This window comes from Mycetomoellerius zeteki, unplaced genomic scaffold, assembly GCF_001594055.1.
Source record: "Mycetomoellerius zeteki isolate Tzet28-1 unplaced genomic scaffold, Tzet1.0 scaffold128, whole genome shotgun sequence".
NCBI classification, from domain to species: Eukaryota; Metazoa; Arthropoda; class Insecta; order Hymenoptera; family Formicidae; genus Mycetomoellerius; species Mycetomoellerius zeteki.
This window is the reverse complement of record NW_017256212.1, coordinates 337361-356891: the sequence shown is the minus strand read 5'-3', so window position 1 is coordinate 356891 and position 19531 is coordinate 337361. Positions and strand designations below refer to the sequence as shown.

Sequence of the window (19531 nt, the reverse complement as noted above, 5' to 3'; positions counted from 1 at the left end):
AAAGAAAGTATTATTGAATAATTCCCTTATTATGTTTTTATTTTTATATAACACAACAAAGATGATGAAATTTTCATTTATATAATCCACGATTCACTGTAGAATACCCTGCAGAAATGATAGAGTTCACCTAACAAATGCATTAATATGACGAAATCGAAATCTTCGTAATTCAAACAATAATGAGTATCGGTTGAATATCAGAGAAGAGCAGTAATTTCGGGATAGCATATCGCTCCGCAAAAGCATCGACGAACGAGCCACCGTTGCTACAGTCGCGCTTACGTTCGAAAACGCACGTAGGTCCATTACGAAACGATATAATGGCGCAGTCTATTATCTAAACAACGAGAAGCCCAGCAACGGAATCGCGGCGCGGCGAGGCGGGGTTTTGCCGCGAACGTTATTGATATTCCCGGCGGTCGTCTCGCTTTACGTTGAAATTAGCCGAACGGAGGAAGCCGCTGCATAACGTTGTCGCGGACAAACGAGAAGCGAAACCGATGCACTATCGAGTATCGATCATCCGGCCGCTTGAGAGCAGCTCGAAACGATACGGCGCCTCCTCCGTTGCATTCCGTTCGCTTAATATCTTCGTCAAGATTCGCGAAGTGGCTACGTTCGCTATCACCGACTCATAAAACTCGACTCCACGCTGACTCGCGAGAGACTCATCTTTCCCCGCGAAGCGATAAAAATGAAGAGTCTCAAGATAAAAAGAAAGAGAGAGAGAAATGAATCGAACATTGCGAAAAAATGACGTGTTTTATAGAAAGAAAATTTTATTAGAAATAAAAAAGAAAATTGTTACAATTGTTACAAAAATTATAATTAATAAAATAAGATTTGAATGTCTTCAATACATAGTTTTAAATTTGATATCTCAGAAAAAAAAGTATTCCTAACCCATTGATACAATGTATGATTGATTTGTGTCTCTTCCGCAATGATCGATTGAAATATTTCAAATAATAGAAAAAGAGCCTGCAGAACGAGAGACGGAAATAACGTAAAGTGTGCGCACTGCGAGTGACCATTGCCAAAGGGTGAACCGACCGATCGGGCCTTCCCCGTTTGTCCAATCGATCGGGCTAAAGATTTTCGACTCTTAATTAAGATCGCGAGGGCACTCGAGTTTTCAATTAAAAGAGTAGCGACGTTACCTCTCTTGTTGTCTCTGTTTCTCATTGCCGTTCTCTTTTTGCTAATTCCTCGTCTCCGTTGTCCACACTTTCATTCCGTATTTTCGTTTCTTTCTGTCTCTTTTGTTCGTCCATCCCTCCCCCCTCGTATTTTCCTCGCTTGCGCGTTCTTTTTGTTACGCCCGCCTGATGCGTTGGCAACATTAAATGCAATTTTGCGCAACGCATCCTCCGAGGGTACTCGGATCCCGATGGTGTCTCCCGATCCACTTTTTGCGTTTTGGCCACTTTTGTGGAGTGCGCGTGCATGCGGTCGTGTCATTTTTGTTTCCGACAACGTTTCCGATTCTTTGTCGGACGATATCGAAAAATATTTGTTACCTCGTTACCTCGATGCTCGAGATCGCGTGCAATATTCTAGCATAACGGCGCACCGAGGATTTTCCATATCGACATACTGCTCCGCTCATGAGCATTGAAATATTTAAGCAACCACTTCATGCTGTTTCTAAATTCTTGAATATCGAAATGCTGTGTTCCTATTTTTAATTCTAGAGCTGCTACTTCTAATTTAATGAAATTAAAGTGATATGCGGAGAAACGTGTAACGCGTTTGACCAGGATTTGTCCGCAGCATGTAAAAAGCGCAAGATTTCTTACGGAGGCACATCACTCGCTATAATCGCACATCTGGAGGAGGAAGGGGAACGCGGGAAAAAGCAGGAAGCGAGAGCGAATGATCGGAATGGATAGGGGGTGGTATTTTTGGCGGTCATCCCCGTCGATGTGTCGATGCGAACGAAGGGTAACGGTAACCCTCCCGTGTCCAATGCCAATTTTTGCCGCATACAAAAGCGCGGTGTACACGCTACGCGTGCCGTACGCGGCGCTTCCCGCCCACGCAGGCACGCACGCATACACGCATCCAGACAGCGCTACGTGCGCCCGATAATACTGCACGATGACCATGGGACACCGAGCTGATTGGGGTGTGCAGACGACCTATGCAGTTTAATTTATGTTGCATCACCAGCCAGTCGTACGTGCATCAATCCGAAACAGCCCGCGATCGCGTTTTGTTCGCGTTCCGATGCGGTTTTTTCGTGACGGCGATCGGCGATTTCGTCTTCTGCGAATACTTCCGTCCCGATGACTCCGTATCCACGTACGTATTTGTATGTAGACGCCTATACATGTGCGCGTATGTGCGTGAATGTGTGTACGTGTGCGCGCAAATGAATACACACACATGTTCGTAGACATCAAGTTGGCTGTGCGTTTGTAGTCAGCCATCTTTGTTAACCGTGGGTGTTTACCACGGTTAATAGATAAAGGGACTTACGTTCACTTGGAGACTTCCAGCGAATTTCGTATGAAAGATCATAATTGGATCGACAGGTTGAACTTGGAGAGGCCATATGTCGAAACAGTGCGTAATATAACTAATTATAGAATTTAACTTGTGACATTTGAATTCTGAGGCTACTTAGAACAGCTAAATTTAGAAAAAATTTCACAATTACACTACACAATTAACAATATTCAATACAGTTTGTTTATTTTTATCTGAAATAGGAAAATCTTCTATGGCTTTCTCAACACGTACTTAACATTACTTTCAGCATTTGTTTTCTATAATGCAAATATATGGTATGTCACTCATTTGCTCAACAACGACATAATTAAAAAAATTATCAAATATAAATAAATTCTTATATAGGCAATTTAATTATATTTGATTTATTTTTGGAGCTGTAAAGCTATTTTTATTTCAATAAAAAATTACCGTTTCTGAGTTACCTACAAAAAAATAAGGAAGACATAAAAAAAAGAATATAGAATTAAAAAGGAAAGAATATACATTTAAAAATAATATATTCATATTCCTCTACAATCGATTATTACACCAAAATTATATTTAGCAAATAAATGATCTTTTAATAATTCTTTTGCTCGAAGGAGAAGGACAGCGATATATAACTGACAAGTAAATTGACACGAAAATTCCATTGAAAGATTCAATATAGTTTTTCTGAGATGTCTTATTTATCTCTTACGTAATAAAACGTGAGTCAATGGGCCAATATGCTCGCCATTGGTCAACGTGTGATTTAGTAGTCGTCGGTGAATCGTATTCGCGATATGGACTGGTCGTTTATCAACGCGTTCAAGCCAAGATCAAAAGAGCAATAAATAAAGAAGTGTTGTGCATGAGTCGTCGGATGATATAGAAACGGAATCGACGAAGAAGGCCCAGGAGGAAAGCTAATTAATGCCGATCGAAACCTATGGTGCTTGATAAATGGACAGCCAATATTTGGACTAAGGGTGCCTTCTCCCTTCCCTTCACCGGCTGCGCTTTTTTTCTCGCTTTTTATCGCCGAGTTCTTTACATTGATCATCGTAGAAGACGCGTGATGGTGCACGAGAGGTTGAAAGGAGATGGATGACGACGAGCATACGCACAACTTACGCGCGTTTGGGTAAATATCTCCGCGGGTATTTACACGAGCGAGCTCGACTCCGAGATAGCCCGTGATTAATGGCCCTTCTTCAAGCTTTATTAACGACCTGTCCACCCAGCCCCACCTTGACCACTTTTGGAAAACCTCGTGTAGCCGGCAAGTTCGCGTCATGATACGATTTTATTCAGACGCTTCCTGAAAATGCAGGGAGGAGAAGGGCTTGCTCGAACTCTTGCGAGCTCTCGTCGTGTGGGCATTTTGATCTTTCGAAATTCAAGGTTGCCGTAAATTGTATACGTTAAAAATTTATAGAATTAATTATTTGATTTATGGGATGGATTGTTTGCTCGTAACACACATTATTTTTTATCGATTATTCAATTCATACGTTGCGTGTACACGCGTTAATTAATTATTATATACGATTCAATCGATTCTGCGAACGCGCATGGTTCTTCCGAGAACGGTCCTTTTGTCCTACAGTCGACGTTGAGTCACATGGCGAAAAGACCATAAGGTACCGTATAAATACATAGTAATCCTATCCGATAATAGTCGCACGGTCAATTAAGATGACCGTCATAAGAACCAATTAAACGTAAGTGCGTGACCATCCTGGCTCGGGTTACGTATTTACGATCTAAAATTATGCGTTTTCGTCTCCCGCGCTCTCCCATTACTTGCCCTACGATTTCTTTCTCAAGTAGCCCCCTCCACCCTCGCCTCTTACGATTATGAAATTTCATCTGTGTGTGTATGCGCACTTGATTTTATGCTACGTATACTATATATTCCCGACGCTTCGTCGGGGAAAACGTTTCCAAAGCTTCGTATAATTCGTCGTCAAAAGTCGGCCATAATTGGCGCAATTATGTGTATAATGCAATTATCAGTTCATTTCCTCGGTATACGGCTATACGATAGACTGAAGCGATACTCTTTGGAAATGCGTAAATAATATATTTGCGTATAAACGTGACGACCGGATGTGTGATCTACGTGATTAATCGCCGCGTTAATTAAAATGTTCGCTTAATAAGTTCGCTTAAACGGCGGGAAAAACAGCGCGGCGATTCATTTAGCAATTATTTTATGTAGTTTATACGCACATACACATCGCGAGTAAAGTACTTCGCACGATGCACACCCGCGCGTACGATAATGCAGCAGATTCCAAAATTGCACCGCGACAATAAGGATTTCGGGTAGATTAATCTCTCCGATGAGACATCATGCACGGTACGCTTTTAAGACATTCAACAATGACTTTGAATCTCTCTCTTTTCTTAAGGTGATGCTGGAGTCGTCTTTTCACCGACAAACATAATATACGTTTCCACGATAATATACACGTCCTATTAATGTATTCGGTGCTCTATGTATTTTGTGTTTAAAACAAGAAAAAATTAAAAAATTACAGATTTCTATACCTATTTTTACCTTAATAAGACGATCAATACTGTCAATTTATCAGAACATTTCATACAAAAGTTGTGTAGATTATATGCTCGAAATAAAAGCAGAGTCAGATATAAAATAAAGAAATAAATATATGTGAGTTAGAATTAAGTTTAGAAGCCTAAACAAAGATATTTTGGTATTCTACGAATTTGTATGTTTTATGTGTGCGATATTGATGTAATGGTGTACAGTGATATGTCGATGTCTCGTAAATCATATATTTGTATTGTAAAGTGTGCAAGTCGCATTTGTTCGATGAAATAGAACAATCCCAGCATCCCTTTAAGATTACACGAACAAAAAGTCTCACGTATGTGGGCATGTACATGGAATGCACGCGCCTTTCTTGAAGAGTGTGGTCCTTTTTTCCGAAACCCTTTGTCGTCCCGGTTTCTCACATTCATAATTGGTTATACCAAACAAGTCGCCACAAGAGCACAAAAAATGAAGTGTGGCGTTTATCAAATATACCTACTTCGAAGGGTGACCACTGGAACCTGGTTCGTTTTTCACACACTCACTATGTTATTCATCTTTAATTAAAGATGTCGAAATAAGAAAGTCACTTTCAACTGTGAAGATAATATTATATAATATTACGATAATGATTACGTTATTGTATACTTTGCTCATACATTCGCGAGATTTTATGATTAGATTATCTTGATCATCATATCGATTTTGTCATAATTATAATACGATAATTAATTATTTCATACATAATTTCTTGATGTTCTCAATATACCGATAACGTACTTGGTCGATAAACATCATAATAGAATATTTTGCGCCATGGATAAAACATGCATACTTTTCTTTTCATATAGTTGTTGTTTAATCATTTTGTGAAAATTTTATGCATTATTCTTTTCTCTATTTCTACTTTTAACAGGAGAAAAATAGAAATACATTATCCATTTGTTTTTAAATACTTTTATCGAAGTATCTCAGATTCGAATGTATACGCGTACATGTATGTATACGCGTGATGGTTTTCTTGGATAACATCAACTTTAAAAGGAGCAAATAAATTCTCGTTCGGTGTCGATACTTTCAGAAAAATGAACGGCAAGGGGATTGTTTCTCACCGGAAAAAAAGTAGTCTCCGACAAACTTGCGGCTTGAATACGATCGAAAGGACAACACTTTCCCGGCAGAGAACATAGGCAACGAACGCTACGTATGCTGATATATGGACCCGTCTCGCGTTGATAGATACCAGAAACTTTACAACTTTAATTTTTCCCTCGACGTCAATTTTGGGTTTTAATCTTGACCTACACCTCGGACAGGGCGCGTCAGACAAGAAAAGAATTATTACCGTTACAATTAAATAATGTTCTTCTCCACGTGAATATTTGGATTTCGGGACTTTGAATATTTCATCTGAAAAGGATTTACATTTTTTATTACTAAAATAAGTTTTTTCAAAACGATAAATGAATAGGTAATTTCACAAATTTTCTTCTCGTCATTACGAAAAATAGAAGAATCTTCAGACACATATAATACAAATTCCGCGCAGAGTAGGATGAGATCATGCAAAATAAAATAATGTTTATGATGATGAATTACTTAAACGCATCAGATAACAACGGCGTGCATTATATAATACTTCTTGCGACTTTTTAATATTCTCGGATCGATAACGAATATTAGTCTACCAATAAATCTGATATTAATTATTTAATCTTATCAGGCAAAAATACAGCATATGAGAAATCACATTAATAAGATCGCTGTAGTATGTGAGATAAAATTATAGTTTTTATTAAAAGATGATACATTATTATATTGTTCTGTGGAATTAATGATATGGTTGTGATAAATATGCTCCATGTTAATCTTAATAGATTAACACGACCCAAAAGAATGCCTTTTTAGTCAAGAAAGATGTATTCCTGTTTGGGACGTCCTGCATCAGGATTTTTTCGGTTTACCTATTCGGGACTCTTATTCATGTCAGGTGGTATTCATACTCAGGTGGCCAGCTTGCATCTGGCGAACCCATTGTTCACGCGTTAATGAAACACAGCCCGGCTCCGCCAACTTTTATTTCAATTGCAAGTGCGAACAATTGATATTCCCGGCATATATCCGCAATGGAAACATTCGGCACCTTATCGAAAGATGTAGTATCGCGATTTAGCGTCGAAAATCGCGCTTCAGATTACAATATTTTATACCAATTGCAAAAGTCGCGTAATATTTTAAAAATTTATTAATACTTTTTGAATCCGCTTCTAGCAATCCGCTTTTAACATACACTATTATAGCAAATTAACGGAATATCTTTTGGGACTTCGATGAATATGTTTTCTGCTTTTGCGTAAAATTATTTCAACATAACACGCGTTTTTTCAAAATTTACAAAATGGTCTATTCACTTCAGATCCTTTTTCATCAATTTAAAGAAAGATATTTGATTGAAATATTATTAAAATATTTTTAGATGATATATAACGTCATAATTGTCATATGACTGAAGATAATCTATTATCTAACTATATGGGTTTGAATTCAGGCTCTCTCTCTCTCTCTCTCTAATAAAAGAAATAAAAAATTATATAATATATATATTTTTTATTTTCCAAAAATATAATGATATTTGTACATTAGTGCTCTGTTGTAAATAAGTATAAATTTTAACAAATGTCATTACATTTCTAATATCACGAAGATGATTGTACATTTTCCAATCAAGATTCCATAATAGATCTGGAATGCGGAATTAACACATTTTTCACATAATAGCGACTATATATATCCTGAAGATCAGCCGTTTCTAAAAATCAACATCGTTCGTATCCACGTTAAAATTGACGAAAGTAACTCTTATTTTGAGCGCGACGGTCTCTCTTATTTTGCGAAATCACATTTATCTTCTTTTTCAAAACTTTATCTCGTGCATTATGTCAAAATGATAAATATCTGCGTCTGTTTACACGAAACAGCCCGGAGCCTAAAATTCAGCGCACGGTTTAATCCAACTGTTTTCCACATCGCCTTATTATCTTTGTTGCTATGCGCGATATATGCGAGATATATTACGATAAAATTTAATGTACCGCGACTAAGACCGCGGCTGGTTCGAGCAATTCGCATTTCAAGAGACCATGCATCTCGGTGGATGTTTGCACGCGTATACGCATCAAGCGTTGCGAGTTGCTACGAGAAAAAAAATTGACAACGGCAGAGAAATTGATACGTGTATGTAATGCGACTTGATTCGCATTTAGAACACCGGACGTATCCTCCCGATATTTTGCATTTCCAATGAAAAGTTATGATGCGTTTTACATCACACGAGACGTATTTCGCAAAATACATGGTAGTTGCGTTTATCCCGGTAATTGGGTCGACGGTAAAGCGAAACGTCGGGCGATGTCGACGATACTTCAGCCTGTTCTTTCAATAAGTATAATCTACAATTTCCGGTAGTCCAACGATTTATAGTCCCGGCTTAGACGATATAAAAATGCCCTGGTACGAGAGCTACAATACTCGCGTTCGAAACAGCCGCTGCGGGCGGAAACGAAATTACGCACCGTGAACACGTCCGATCGATTGTCGAGAAAAACGAGTTTAGCCCGACGCGGATTTCTTCTTCCTGTTCCGCAATGAATTTCCAAATCCAGAATCCTCGCTGACGGCTGATCGTCAATCGAGCCGATCCTTCTAGATAGAGCGACGATTATCAGCGTCACATCGCGAGCGGTTCGATCGCGAACGGAGACGACGGATTAGTTATGAGGTAGTAGGTACCGTTTGCTCTGAAGAGCGGCTTGTGACCACCCATGATAGATGCTTGCGTGTCGTTACATAAACCCGACTTAAATTGAGAGAAGCTGTCGCAGCTTTTCCCGAGGAATCCTATGTGACTAGTGATAGACTCGGCGAAGTACTGATACGAGCGACTGTGAGAACACGAGCCTCCAAGATCCACTCCACAGCCAACTTGCTTTTGACCACCGTTAGGATAAAAATCAATATTTCCGATGGCTGCGAGATAGCCAAGCACACCACCGTTAGTATGGATGATCTCCACGTAATTCGCATCGTCTTTCGATATTCTGGATCCTGGACCTGCCAACCTAAAGCCAGGCAAAGCTGGATCTAGTCCTGGAACAATAAATTCACGCCATGTCAGTGAATAATTATAATCATTGATAGATTGAAACCAACATAATTAACTTTTATATTTGATAAATGAAACGAGCAATGACAATGTTCGATTAACACGTAAAAAAGAAGTTTTTTTTCTATGAAAAGTAAAACGTAAAACTTTCTGTGAAATAACACATGCATATTGGATGCTTAATGCGCATCAAACATGAAGAATAAACGCATATTTCTCAAAAATTCAATAAACCTCACAAAATGTTTCTGTAAAAAATAATAATACATTAACATTAAAAATATACTATCACATTTTTCTACATAAAAAGAAGGGAAAGATAAAATTCTTTTAATCGTTTATATAATCCCCAATGAGCTCAATGACGTTTGATAAAAAGAGTGGCTTCTTGTCGCGTATAAAAATTTAATACACTAATCAGAATATTAGACATAAAAATATAATATATTTCGTGCAACGTCAAATATTCTTCTTAGTCGAATATGAAACCTATTAGATGTAAAATGTTAAGAACTTACCCACGACGTAATCGATATCGCTGCTAGCGTTGTAAGCAGCGATTCCAGCTACATGGGCACCAAGAGAGTGGCCGATTATTTTGGTATTCCACGAATTCATTCCATACTTTACAAGAAAATCAATCATAGTGGCGACATATTGACCAACTACTGTGACACGCATGCTGGCAGAAACATAGTTCATGCTACTTATTGCACTCCAGTCGACAATAATAACGTTGTAATCGCCGACCTGAAGATAAGCTGCAATATAAGAAGTAATAAACATTAGTAATAATCTAAGAAAAGTAACGAAAAGGAAAAGATAACGCTGTTTTGAGACTTAATCAATTTCTGTAGAAATTAACGTTCTATATGTTGAATTTCTATAATAATTCTCTTAAGTTACGAAACGCCATATAACATTTATACATTAATGACAAATAATCAAATACCGTCGCGAATTAAAATGCACGATTCGCTGGTGCTAGAACTCTTCCATCCGTGAGTTATAAAACGCGTTGGTTTTGTAGGATCGAAGTTGCTGTTCTTAAGAGCATCTTTGTCGTCGACATAGAGCTGCTTCGGTTTGATGGGATTGTTTCTTTTATACAGATAAAATAGGACACTCTTTTCCAAAACGGTGTTATTTTCATATGCATTCTGCTCGACGTGATCATCTTCTAACGTCAGCTTCACCAAGTTCTTGTTGTCGTCGTATACATACGCTACTTCATTTTCAAATAATGCATAATCCAATGAAGTAAAAATATCGTTTGGAAACACTTTCTCTTTCACTGGAAGCCCTACGCAATCGGGGATACAAGATACATCACATTATACTAAATAAAAAAGAAAATATATAAGAGGAAAAAAAATATGTAAAATGAAACGAAAATATTGTTATAGTATAACGATCATCTTTCTGTTCAAATTTTTAAAAAGTTATACAAGTTAATGCGAATTTAGAATGCAATAAATTCGTCTTTTTATAGAAAAACACGTAAATATTTTTACCAGTTACAGTGCAGGCAAGCAATACACCAATTAGAATATGCATCTCCATGTTTAACATTATTAATATACCGTACATTCAGTCACTTATAAAGTGACTTGACTTCTATCAATATACTTATATACAGTTTTATAACTGAGTTCTATCAGTATACTTATATACAATTTTAGCGATAAGATAAATTCTTATCGCAACTATAATCGATGATATCTAAGATATGTTAATCAGATCGCAACATTTGCATTGATATTTTCGCTCAAATTTACTGAAATCTAAATTTTTTTTACGTTTTGTTAAAACATACGATTTATTTTTTTAATCTTTAGAAATAAATAAATGATTTAATATTTTTTTATTTACCGTATGCATAGTCATTTTTAATGAACTATTTTAACACATATACTGAGAATCAATGATAAGTAATAAGAATAAAATATAAAACGCAATTATATCATACAATATATAAATAACATAGTTCTAAATCTGTTGTGATTGAAAAGAAAAGGATTTTACTCAAGCTTTTAAAAGCTTTGCACACAGAACAATACATATTATATATAAATTATCTACTCGTTTCAAGTATTTTAAAAGTTCATAAACCTGCAAATTTATCATAAGTTCATTACAAGCATCAAATTTATTTAAAACGTATCCTGTTGATTCGCGTAATAAGTTTAATATTATAATTCAATTAAGAGTATTAAATTAAAACAAATACGATTTGCTTACTATATAATGTTACTTCTTCGATAAAATTTTGTAATATTTTTTAAAAGATAAGAAATTCTTGTTTTGAGTTGTTTTGATTGATATGATAATGAGAGTTTCTCTCTCTCTCTCTCTCTCTCTCTCTCTCATAAGTACAAAATATTCTGTTTTATTATATTAAGTATAAAATATTTTATTATCAAGAGAGAGAGAGAGAGAGAGAGAGAGAATATTCTTTATTAAATATAATCGTTACAAAAAGAAAAAAGTAAATTGAGTAATCACTTTCTTAGCAGTAGAATGATATTTTTCTGTGTGTATTAATACTTTTTAGAAATAAATACAAATAAATTGCTTTGCGAGAAAGCTCATATTGATGATTACAAATAATAAATTCAAAGAATCCTAATAATAAAAAGAGCACAATAAAAGAATTAGCAAAATATATATATATTATAAAGTAAGACAATGTCTATCGAGACAAATCTTTAATGAAAAACCGGTATAATATTGATAAGATGTCATTTACTTTTTTCATCATTAATTGTCTGATCGGCGTTTCGTCCAATTCTATGTTGAGATTTACCATTTTTTTGCATCTGGTTTGTGCCATTAAATCAATTTCCTCTGTCCTCACTGAGATTATTTGATACGTTTAATCAGCGGATGTTATTGATCTGACAAGTATTTTTGTTAAGATCAAGAATTGAAAGCCTAACGGGAATCCCACGTGCAACAGAGATAATGGATATTTTATCGCACAGAAGAATTGTACACAAAACGCTAGAAATATGAAAATACAAATTAATACAGCGTAACAATTCGATAAATCATATAATTTAAATATAAAACGATTGGTCGGCTCGTATTCCACGCATTCCAATATCCCTTGAAAGAGTTTAATATTTTAAGGACATTATTATTCTCTATTATTATATTAATTACATCGAGTTAATATCGGGTTAATGATATAATTAAGCTATCAAGTAAATAGAGTTTTTATGCAATTCACGTTTTGATTGTAACCTCATTTTGGACAATCAATTATTTGTATATCAATTGCGTTATCCGCATTATCAATCATTCTTATAAAACATCAATAAGCATTAATTATCCACATGTATCTCGTTTGATTTTTAAATGGTGCCTTAAAATTCCATATGATATAAATTGAACATACGTATGTTTACGCGATAATATAATATTGAAAAGGACAGATGCACATTAAAAAGTAATAATGCATCTTAATGCTGAAGTGCAACAGAGATAAGATTCAAGCGAATAAGGAAAATGTAATATTTCTCTTATTCTTAATATACATTCTAATAAACTAACGTTTATTAGATTAGATAAACTAACGTTTATTAGATTAGATTATAACAATGTATAACAAAGATCATTGATATATACAAAGGAAAAAGAGATTGGATTGTTTTAAAAACGTCAGTAAATTAACAATGACACATTAATAAGAGATATTAAAAATAATAATAGTTTCTTCTTCATATACGTTGATTTGTTATATCAAAACGTTAGCAAATCGATTCGAATTTGTAGTGCGGCTGTATTGATGCTTATCTATGATATTTCGGAACATATTTTGCAATGTGTATAAATTTCAAATAGGCATTGTTGACAAGTATCAATGTCAAACATTTCACAGAGAAGTTCGCGATAACGAACAATATCGGACGATCCGATTGATCGGTAGTTCGTTCTACGTGAGACCTCGACTAGCAAGGTGGAAATACGACGTGCGAGAAACGACTTACATGGACGACTAGGAAAATACGACCTCCTAAACGTGCGTGTTTTCCCACTGAGACATTTAATTCCCCCGTACTCGCGGGTTTTTATTCGTAATTGAGTCCTACGGCGCAGTCCCCGTCGCGTTTACGTAAATTTTAAAATATTCCAATTAGTATAATGAAATTAGTGCGCTTATGAAAATTTCGCGGCATTAGCCGGGGAAAGACGACGTTAACGTGTCTATGAAAATTTTCATTTGCACATTGACGTGAGAGACTGTTAAGCGAGCGCGGAAGGATTAAGAGACGGAAACCTGTTGTGGCGTGTGTTCTTTTTAAAAGCCGCGGTGGGTTCTCGCCCTCGGCGGTTACATTTCTCAGACAGAATCAAACAGGTTCGCTTCGTACACAGCGCGCGGGATAAAAACCAGTTTTAACGACCCGCTTGAAATTTTTATTGTACACAGAGCGCGCTCAGCGGAATGCATTCGATACAAATACTTTCCGATCTGTAGCGGCTATCGCCTTTGTTTCGATGCGTTTACAGGTGTTGAATATTAAAATGAGATGGTTTATCGGAAAAATCGGGACGCGATCGGCTTACATTTTCCCCGTAAACTCCTCGTTTAATTTAGCCTATCGCGTTATTTACAGACTGTTATAACGTAATTAACGGCAAATCAGCGATTAATAAATGTCATTATAATTTTTACATATTTCGATGTGTATTTGATGCATTTATGTATTGGGCTAGACAGTTTTCTCAAAAATTAGAACAATAAAAAAGAGAAATTGATTGGCCATTTTTTATTTTGAAGTTCTCTCGGAAATTGATTTTTTTTTTATACATAAAAAAGAATAAAAAAGATTTTTTACACATTTTTCAGTAAGGCGTAGGTTACTATGCTGGAAGCGTGTAAAATTATGCTTAGATGACCGAAGACTCGACGTCCACGATGCAGGCGCTTGCGTGAAGCTCGAAAATGAGGGGGACGACGGGGAGAAGCAAAGTGGGTGGTGGTCTGGGGGTGACGGGGGAACGGGGAGTTGGAGCTGTGAAAGCGAGGGCGCCTGCAGTGACTAGCCTCCATCGATTTACCGTGCGGCGCCATCTTGCCACCCTACGCCACGGGGGTTGACCACCCCTCTGGCACCCCTTTGCCCCCCTTCCGCCGCCGCCCGTCGGGGTCACCCCCCTCGAGGCAGAGGCAGACATTTTGAAAAATGATTCCGAAAGTCATCGTGGCCCGCACTGGCGTTTTTTAGCGGGCTCGACCCGGCCGCCCGGTCCGCCCGACATCCCTCTCTTTTTCGCGCTTGGTCTTTCGCATTCGAAGAGCAAGGGAAGAAAAAGCGGACGCGCGACAAAAAGAGGGAAAACTATCGCGGCAAAAGACGCGGAAATAAATGAGCGCGTAGCCGGAGTCTGCGTGTTCTGGTTATTAAGCCCTAAGTGATGAGATTTTCGCTACGCCGAGCACCAGCCATAACAAAACGCGCTAACTTTTTCATCACATCGAGTCGTAACGATCGTTCTTTTTTCACAAACAGCAACATTAATCATTTACTACGTTTATCTGAAATCTTATTTCTAAGAATTCATCGTGACAGAAATATTTTCTTAACATAAAAACGTATGATATAATCATGACTCGTAAAAAGTAAAAATAATTAAAATAGTTTTATTGTTTGTGTGTGTGTGACTTTTTTGTCGAAATATCGATGGTTAGGGAAAAGTAAACTTGTTACTTTAATCTCTAAGGGGCGATATCGTCGTTGCACCGAGGATTTATTATTGCCGCTGTATAATGCTGCGTCGAGCTATCTGTAATTATACATACGAGTAGAGATCTATGTTCAAATACTAAACGGTTGACTTTTTAGAATTACTTATTTTCGAGGGACATTAATTTCTGTAACTGTAGCTGCTTATGTAGGCTGATTCAGATTTTCATTTATATATGTGTATGTTTGTGGGTGTGTATATGTGTGTGTGTAGACATCGATAGTGGATTAAAATTACATCTTCCGGATAATAGTTTTCTATTATTTTTTTTTGCCAATGAGTTACGTTAGTTAGTTTAAATGAAATTACGGAATACTTAAGGAGATCCCAATGATTTACTGAAAGGACGTGATATTTTAAATGGACGGTTGCAGCCTGTGGCTGGGCATTCCGAATCAAAAGAGGTGAAGAACAAAGGTCGACAGGAGAGAAAGATTTCAATCGTGTCTACCAATCGCGGGATAAACAATACGGGGCTTTCGAGAATGTACGGTGCGGTCGATCGGCTCTCGATTAATCAGAAAAAATTCTTGTTTTCTCTCATGAAAAAAGATCACCATTCTAGACGATGGCGCAGAAACAGGGACTCCGAAATCTCCTGAGAGTCATACCCACGTGTGTAGTAGTAAAATATATAAAGTGTATTAAGTGAATAAATTTTAATGTGCAAAAGTAATATTATATATATCCAATGATGTTTATATTCAATGATATATGTATCCAATAATATTTATTTACACCACCAAGTATCATAACAGTGATCTAATAAAAACAATAATGAACAAGAGTTGGCGCACATTTTTAAATAACATCTCATTTATATTCCGCTCGGATAGTGTACGATCTGCATTGCGACGAAAGTATGTCAAAGAGAACTCGCGATATTTTTTTGAGCGAATGCAACATGAGAATGATAAGAATAAATCCAGAGTAAATAAGGATGATAGAAAAAGAAGCAGAATACTTCAGTGATGGCTCGCAGATAATAAAAATAGAAACATGATGCAATTGATGCGCGGCGAAGAGCAAAGAAGATAAAAAAAGAAAAAGAGAGAGAAAGAGAGAGGGTAACGTAAATAAATAATGTAAAATAAGTTTCAGCTGGAAACAAATCGATTCGTACACAGGTTATCACAAAAACAGGCTTCATGTACGCATCCGCAATTGAATTTCGACGAGAATAATGGGCGATCGACAAATTTACAGAGTAGCGGTACATCGTCCTCGTTGTGCAATTATATTTTTATATCATGCGTTTTACATATGCTTTACATTTAATTAATGAATGGCTACGTGCCACGATAACAAGGGGCGCGTGCCCTTTTTTTCGCATGCGACGTCCAGTAAAAATAAAAGGAAAAAGCTTTGGCGACACTTTGAACTTGATTGAGAAGAACCCACAGTGGGATATAATTATTTTTATAATCATATATAACGTACACGAGTGAGACGAAAGAGAAACGTTGCGTTAATTGTTGGCATCGAAATATCGAGAGTTAATGATATATGTTCAATTCACGAGTCCAAATCAATCTTGCATGCAAAAAGTAAAATGCTTTTTGATAAAAGAAAGTTAAAATAAAAAAAGAATAACATCTCAAACAAAAATGTAAGTAAGACTGTTCATAATATTTTCTTCTGTTACTGATGGGTTAGTAAAAAGCGATACATAAGCATAAGTTTAATATAAGTATTGGAGAAAAAGTAAGATCTATATATTACATATTAAGAATTTATTAACGATTAAATTAAGATATCCATTTGTCCTTTCCTCCTTCTTCCAATATAGAAGGAAGAACGTACTCATACGGCTGTGGTAAGACACAAGAAGAAGTGCTGGATCAGGGCAAAAATAGATTTCACGCTCGTACCGGTAATTGAATTTCGAGGAGGATAATGGGCGGCCGACAAATACGCGCGGTCGCGTTAGATCGCTTTCGATGTGTGGCGCGCGGGCATTCAGCCAGGCCAGGATGGATCCTTGATGGCTAGATTTAAAAAACCGTCCCCGTTTGCCACCACGTCCCGCATCCCGTTCTCCACGGTATAGCCGTCGCCATGTGTTACGAGGGGGTGGCGGCGTTTCGTAATGGTGATATCGGCGATGGTAGTGGTGGCGGTCCAGTCGGCGGCCTCTATATAACTGATGGTGCTTCTGAGTGTCAGGGCCAGGCTGTCCACTTCTTTGCATGCACATGTGTGCGTGCGTGTACGCGTGTTCAGGCGATTTGCACGTTGGCCGGTTTCTCTAAGTACAGTTAGATACGAATCATGTGCAGGGTGGTTTCTCCAGATGCTTTCTTTCATTTAACGCAGTCTCAAACCAATTTTAAACTTGTGATGAAAATAAGGCATTAAAAAGATATTAAAAGTTCTTAAGTTATAGACAAAAGTGAAGCAAGCTATAAAAACTGAAACAAGTAATAAAATTAAAAAATTTGTTTTCTAATTTCAAATTAAGTCTACTTTAATAGATAATTATAATTTGTAAACATAAGAAATTATATATAATTCTTATATAATTGAGACTTACAGAAGATAAAATTATTACTGAATCAAATTTTCTCTGTGAAAGACTCGTATTATTCTGAGAAAAGATTAATCGATAAAAGAAAGTATAGATAATTTAGAATATTTTATATAAGCAACATAAGACAGAAATCTTATTGAATAATATCAAAGATTTGTACTATACATAACAATATCAATTTATTTCAGATTAATATCAGTGTTTAACAGTAAGAGAATGTTTCTTATAATTATGGAAATCTTTTTTTAAAATAAGATTTTATCGCGTTTAAGATAAAGTCATAAATAAAATATATAAGACAGTTTTATATTTAAAAATGCATATATGTATAAACATTATATATGACATAATATATATCATATATACTATATATATATGTGCATTTTTATATTTCTGAATATACATATAATGTTATAACACTTAGCTTTTAACATATTATATATGCGTATACATAAAATATATTAAAAGTACGTACGTATGTCAATTATATAATCTATTAATTAATAATATTCGAAGACCAATCAATCTTCTGTGTCAAAATTTTTGTTCGCAAAAAACAATTATCAAATTTCGTCTTATCAAATTCTTTATTTTCTTGGATTTTATCTTATGATAAGTTAATAAAGCTTACTTTCTAAAATTCATTTTTCGCACATATCGTATCAATTACGAATTGTTAATTAACTAAAGATCGGCTTCCGAGGCAAGAACTTTATCTGCTCGACTAACGCGTCTGTCTTATCGAAGTTATTTTCATTCGAAGCTCTGCGATGCTCGTTGTCGCGTGTTTCCACGGGATTACCCGTTAAGCGGTGCAAGTAGAACTCCGGCTTCATCGATGATATTGAAAAGGAAGGTGGGAAACGTAGTCGGCGCGCGCGGTAGAGGGCGAAAATAAAAGAAAACGCAGTCGGTGCGACGAGTCAATTAAGGTCGATCGAGGAATCGTCCTCTGCCTATCGCGCATACACGTGCATAAATGTCCACACACACATACACATACACACACACACACACACAAATATATATATATATGTATGTATGTAAATATATATGTGTGTGTGTGTGTGTGATGGATCTATTGAACGGCTGGCGAGAGCGAATCCGCCGAGCGTGAATTGAACGAGTGCGAAAGGGAGGTCGGAAGCTACCAAGAGGGAAGGCGCAACGGGGAGTTCCGGGGTCAAACGTTAATACGCATATACAGGAACGAGTGAAGGAACGATGCCAGGTCCAATCCTCCTGACAATAATCGGATTGATTAAAAGTCGCCGTCGTTCACCACCACGCAAACCGCCGTATTCGTACGCGAACACGGGATCGCAAGCGAGCGCGGTACTCGGGCGCTGGTATGTGAGCGATTTATAGATGCGTTTTATATACGTCTCGCGTACGTATATTCACGGCGTACCGTGTATATGACGAACGTGAAATCGCGTTCATAGGCACGCCCGATGAAAAGTGCCACGTCGTCGCGTTCGCCGTTAATGAGCTCGTAATTTCGCGAGGCCAGATTGTATTTTCATGACACATGACGTAAAAAAATTGGCGAGAACCGGCTTCAGTAAGAAAAACGTGCGATCGAGATAAGTATTCCAATCATCCATGACCAATCCGGCTTGAGAGCGCTTACGACTAGACGCGTATTAACAGTGATCGGTCATCAGAGCTAATTTAGACTTATCTCACTGTTATCTCTCTTCCTCTGTTGTGCATGGAGAGAAAGTAGCAGGAGACGCGACTGTATCAAAGCGCCGTTCTAATTCCATTAGGACCTGAATAAGATAATTCATGATTACGGCGGGTCTGAAAGGTGGTCCGAAAGGGACTGAAGAGAGGACGAAGGCGAAGGTGGGAGTTCACCTCGAGACAAGGCGGTGGATCGATATTTTTGACTGCAATTTAGTCTGCATTTAATCAACGTTTAATCACCTCATCAACGGGCCAAGTTAATCCGAGCGAGCTACCTACCGCTGCAGCCGCTTCTATGTATGCCCTAGCACGACGACGCCATGTTTAAACTCATCATTATTCGGCGCAC

General features: G+C 37.0%; 1 protein-coding gene across 1 annotated transcript; it reads right to left on the bottom strand.

Moving 5' to 3' along the window:
• Positions 1 to 8189: 8189 nt before the first annotated feature.
• On the bottom strand, positions 8190 to 10833 carry LOC108731439 (phospholipase A1). Its single transcript, XM_018461781.1, has 4 exons — positions 10721 to 10833; positions 10159 to 10509; positions 9725 to 9967; positions 8190 to 9190 (listed from the first exon to the last, which is right to left on the bottom strand). Exons 1-4 carry the CDS (start codon positions 10794 to 10796, stop codon positions 8772 to 8774), a joined length of 1089 nt encoding a protein of 362 aa, XP_018317283.1. The 5' UTR covers positions 10797 to 10833; the 3' UTR covers positions 8190 to 8771.
• Between the last annotated feature and the right edge of the window lie 8698 nt (positions 10834 to 19531).

Excerpts from the sequence above, each read along its gene's own strand:
- LOC108731439 (XM_018461781.1), bottom strand. The coding sequence starts at position 10,796 with ATGTACGGTATATTAATAATGTTAAACATGGAGATGCATATTCTAATT. Across the intron at positions 10,510-10,720 it reads GCTTGCCTGCACTGTAACTG|GGCTTCCAGTGAAAGAGAAA; the intron begins GTAAAAATATTT and ends CCGATTGCGTAG. Across the intron at positions 9,968-10,158 it reads GTGCATTTTAATTCGCGACG|CTTATCTTCAGGTCGGCGAT; the intron begins GTATTTGATTAT and ends CTTATATTGCAG.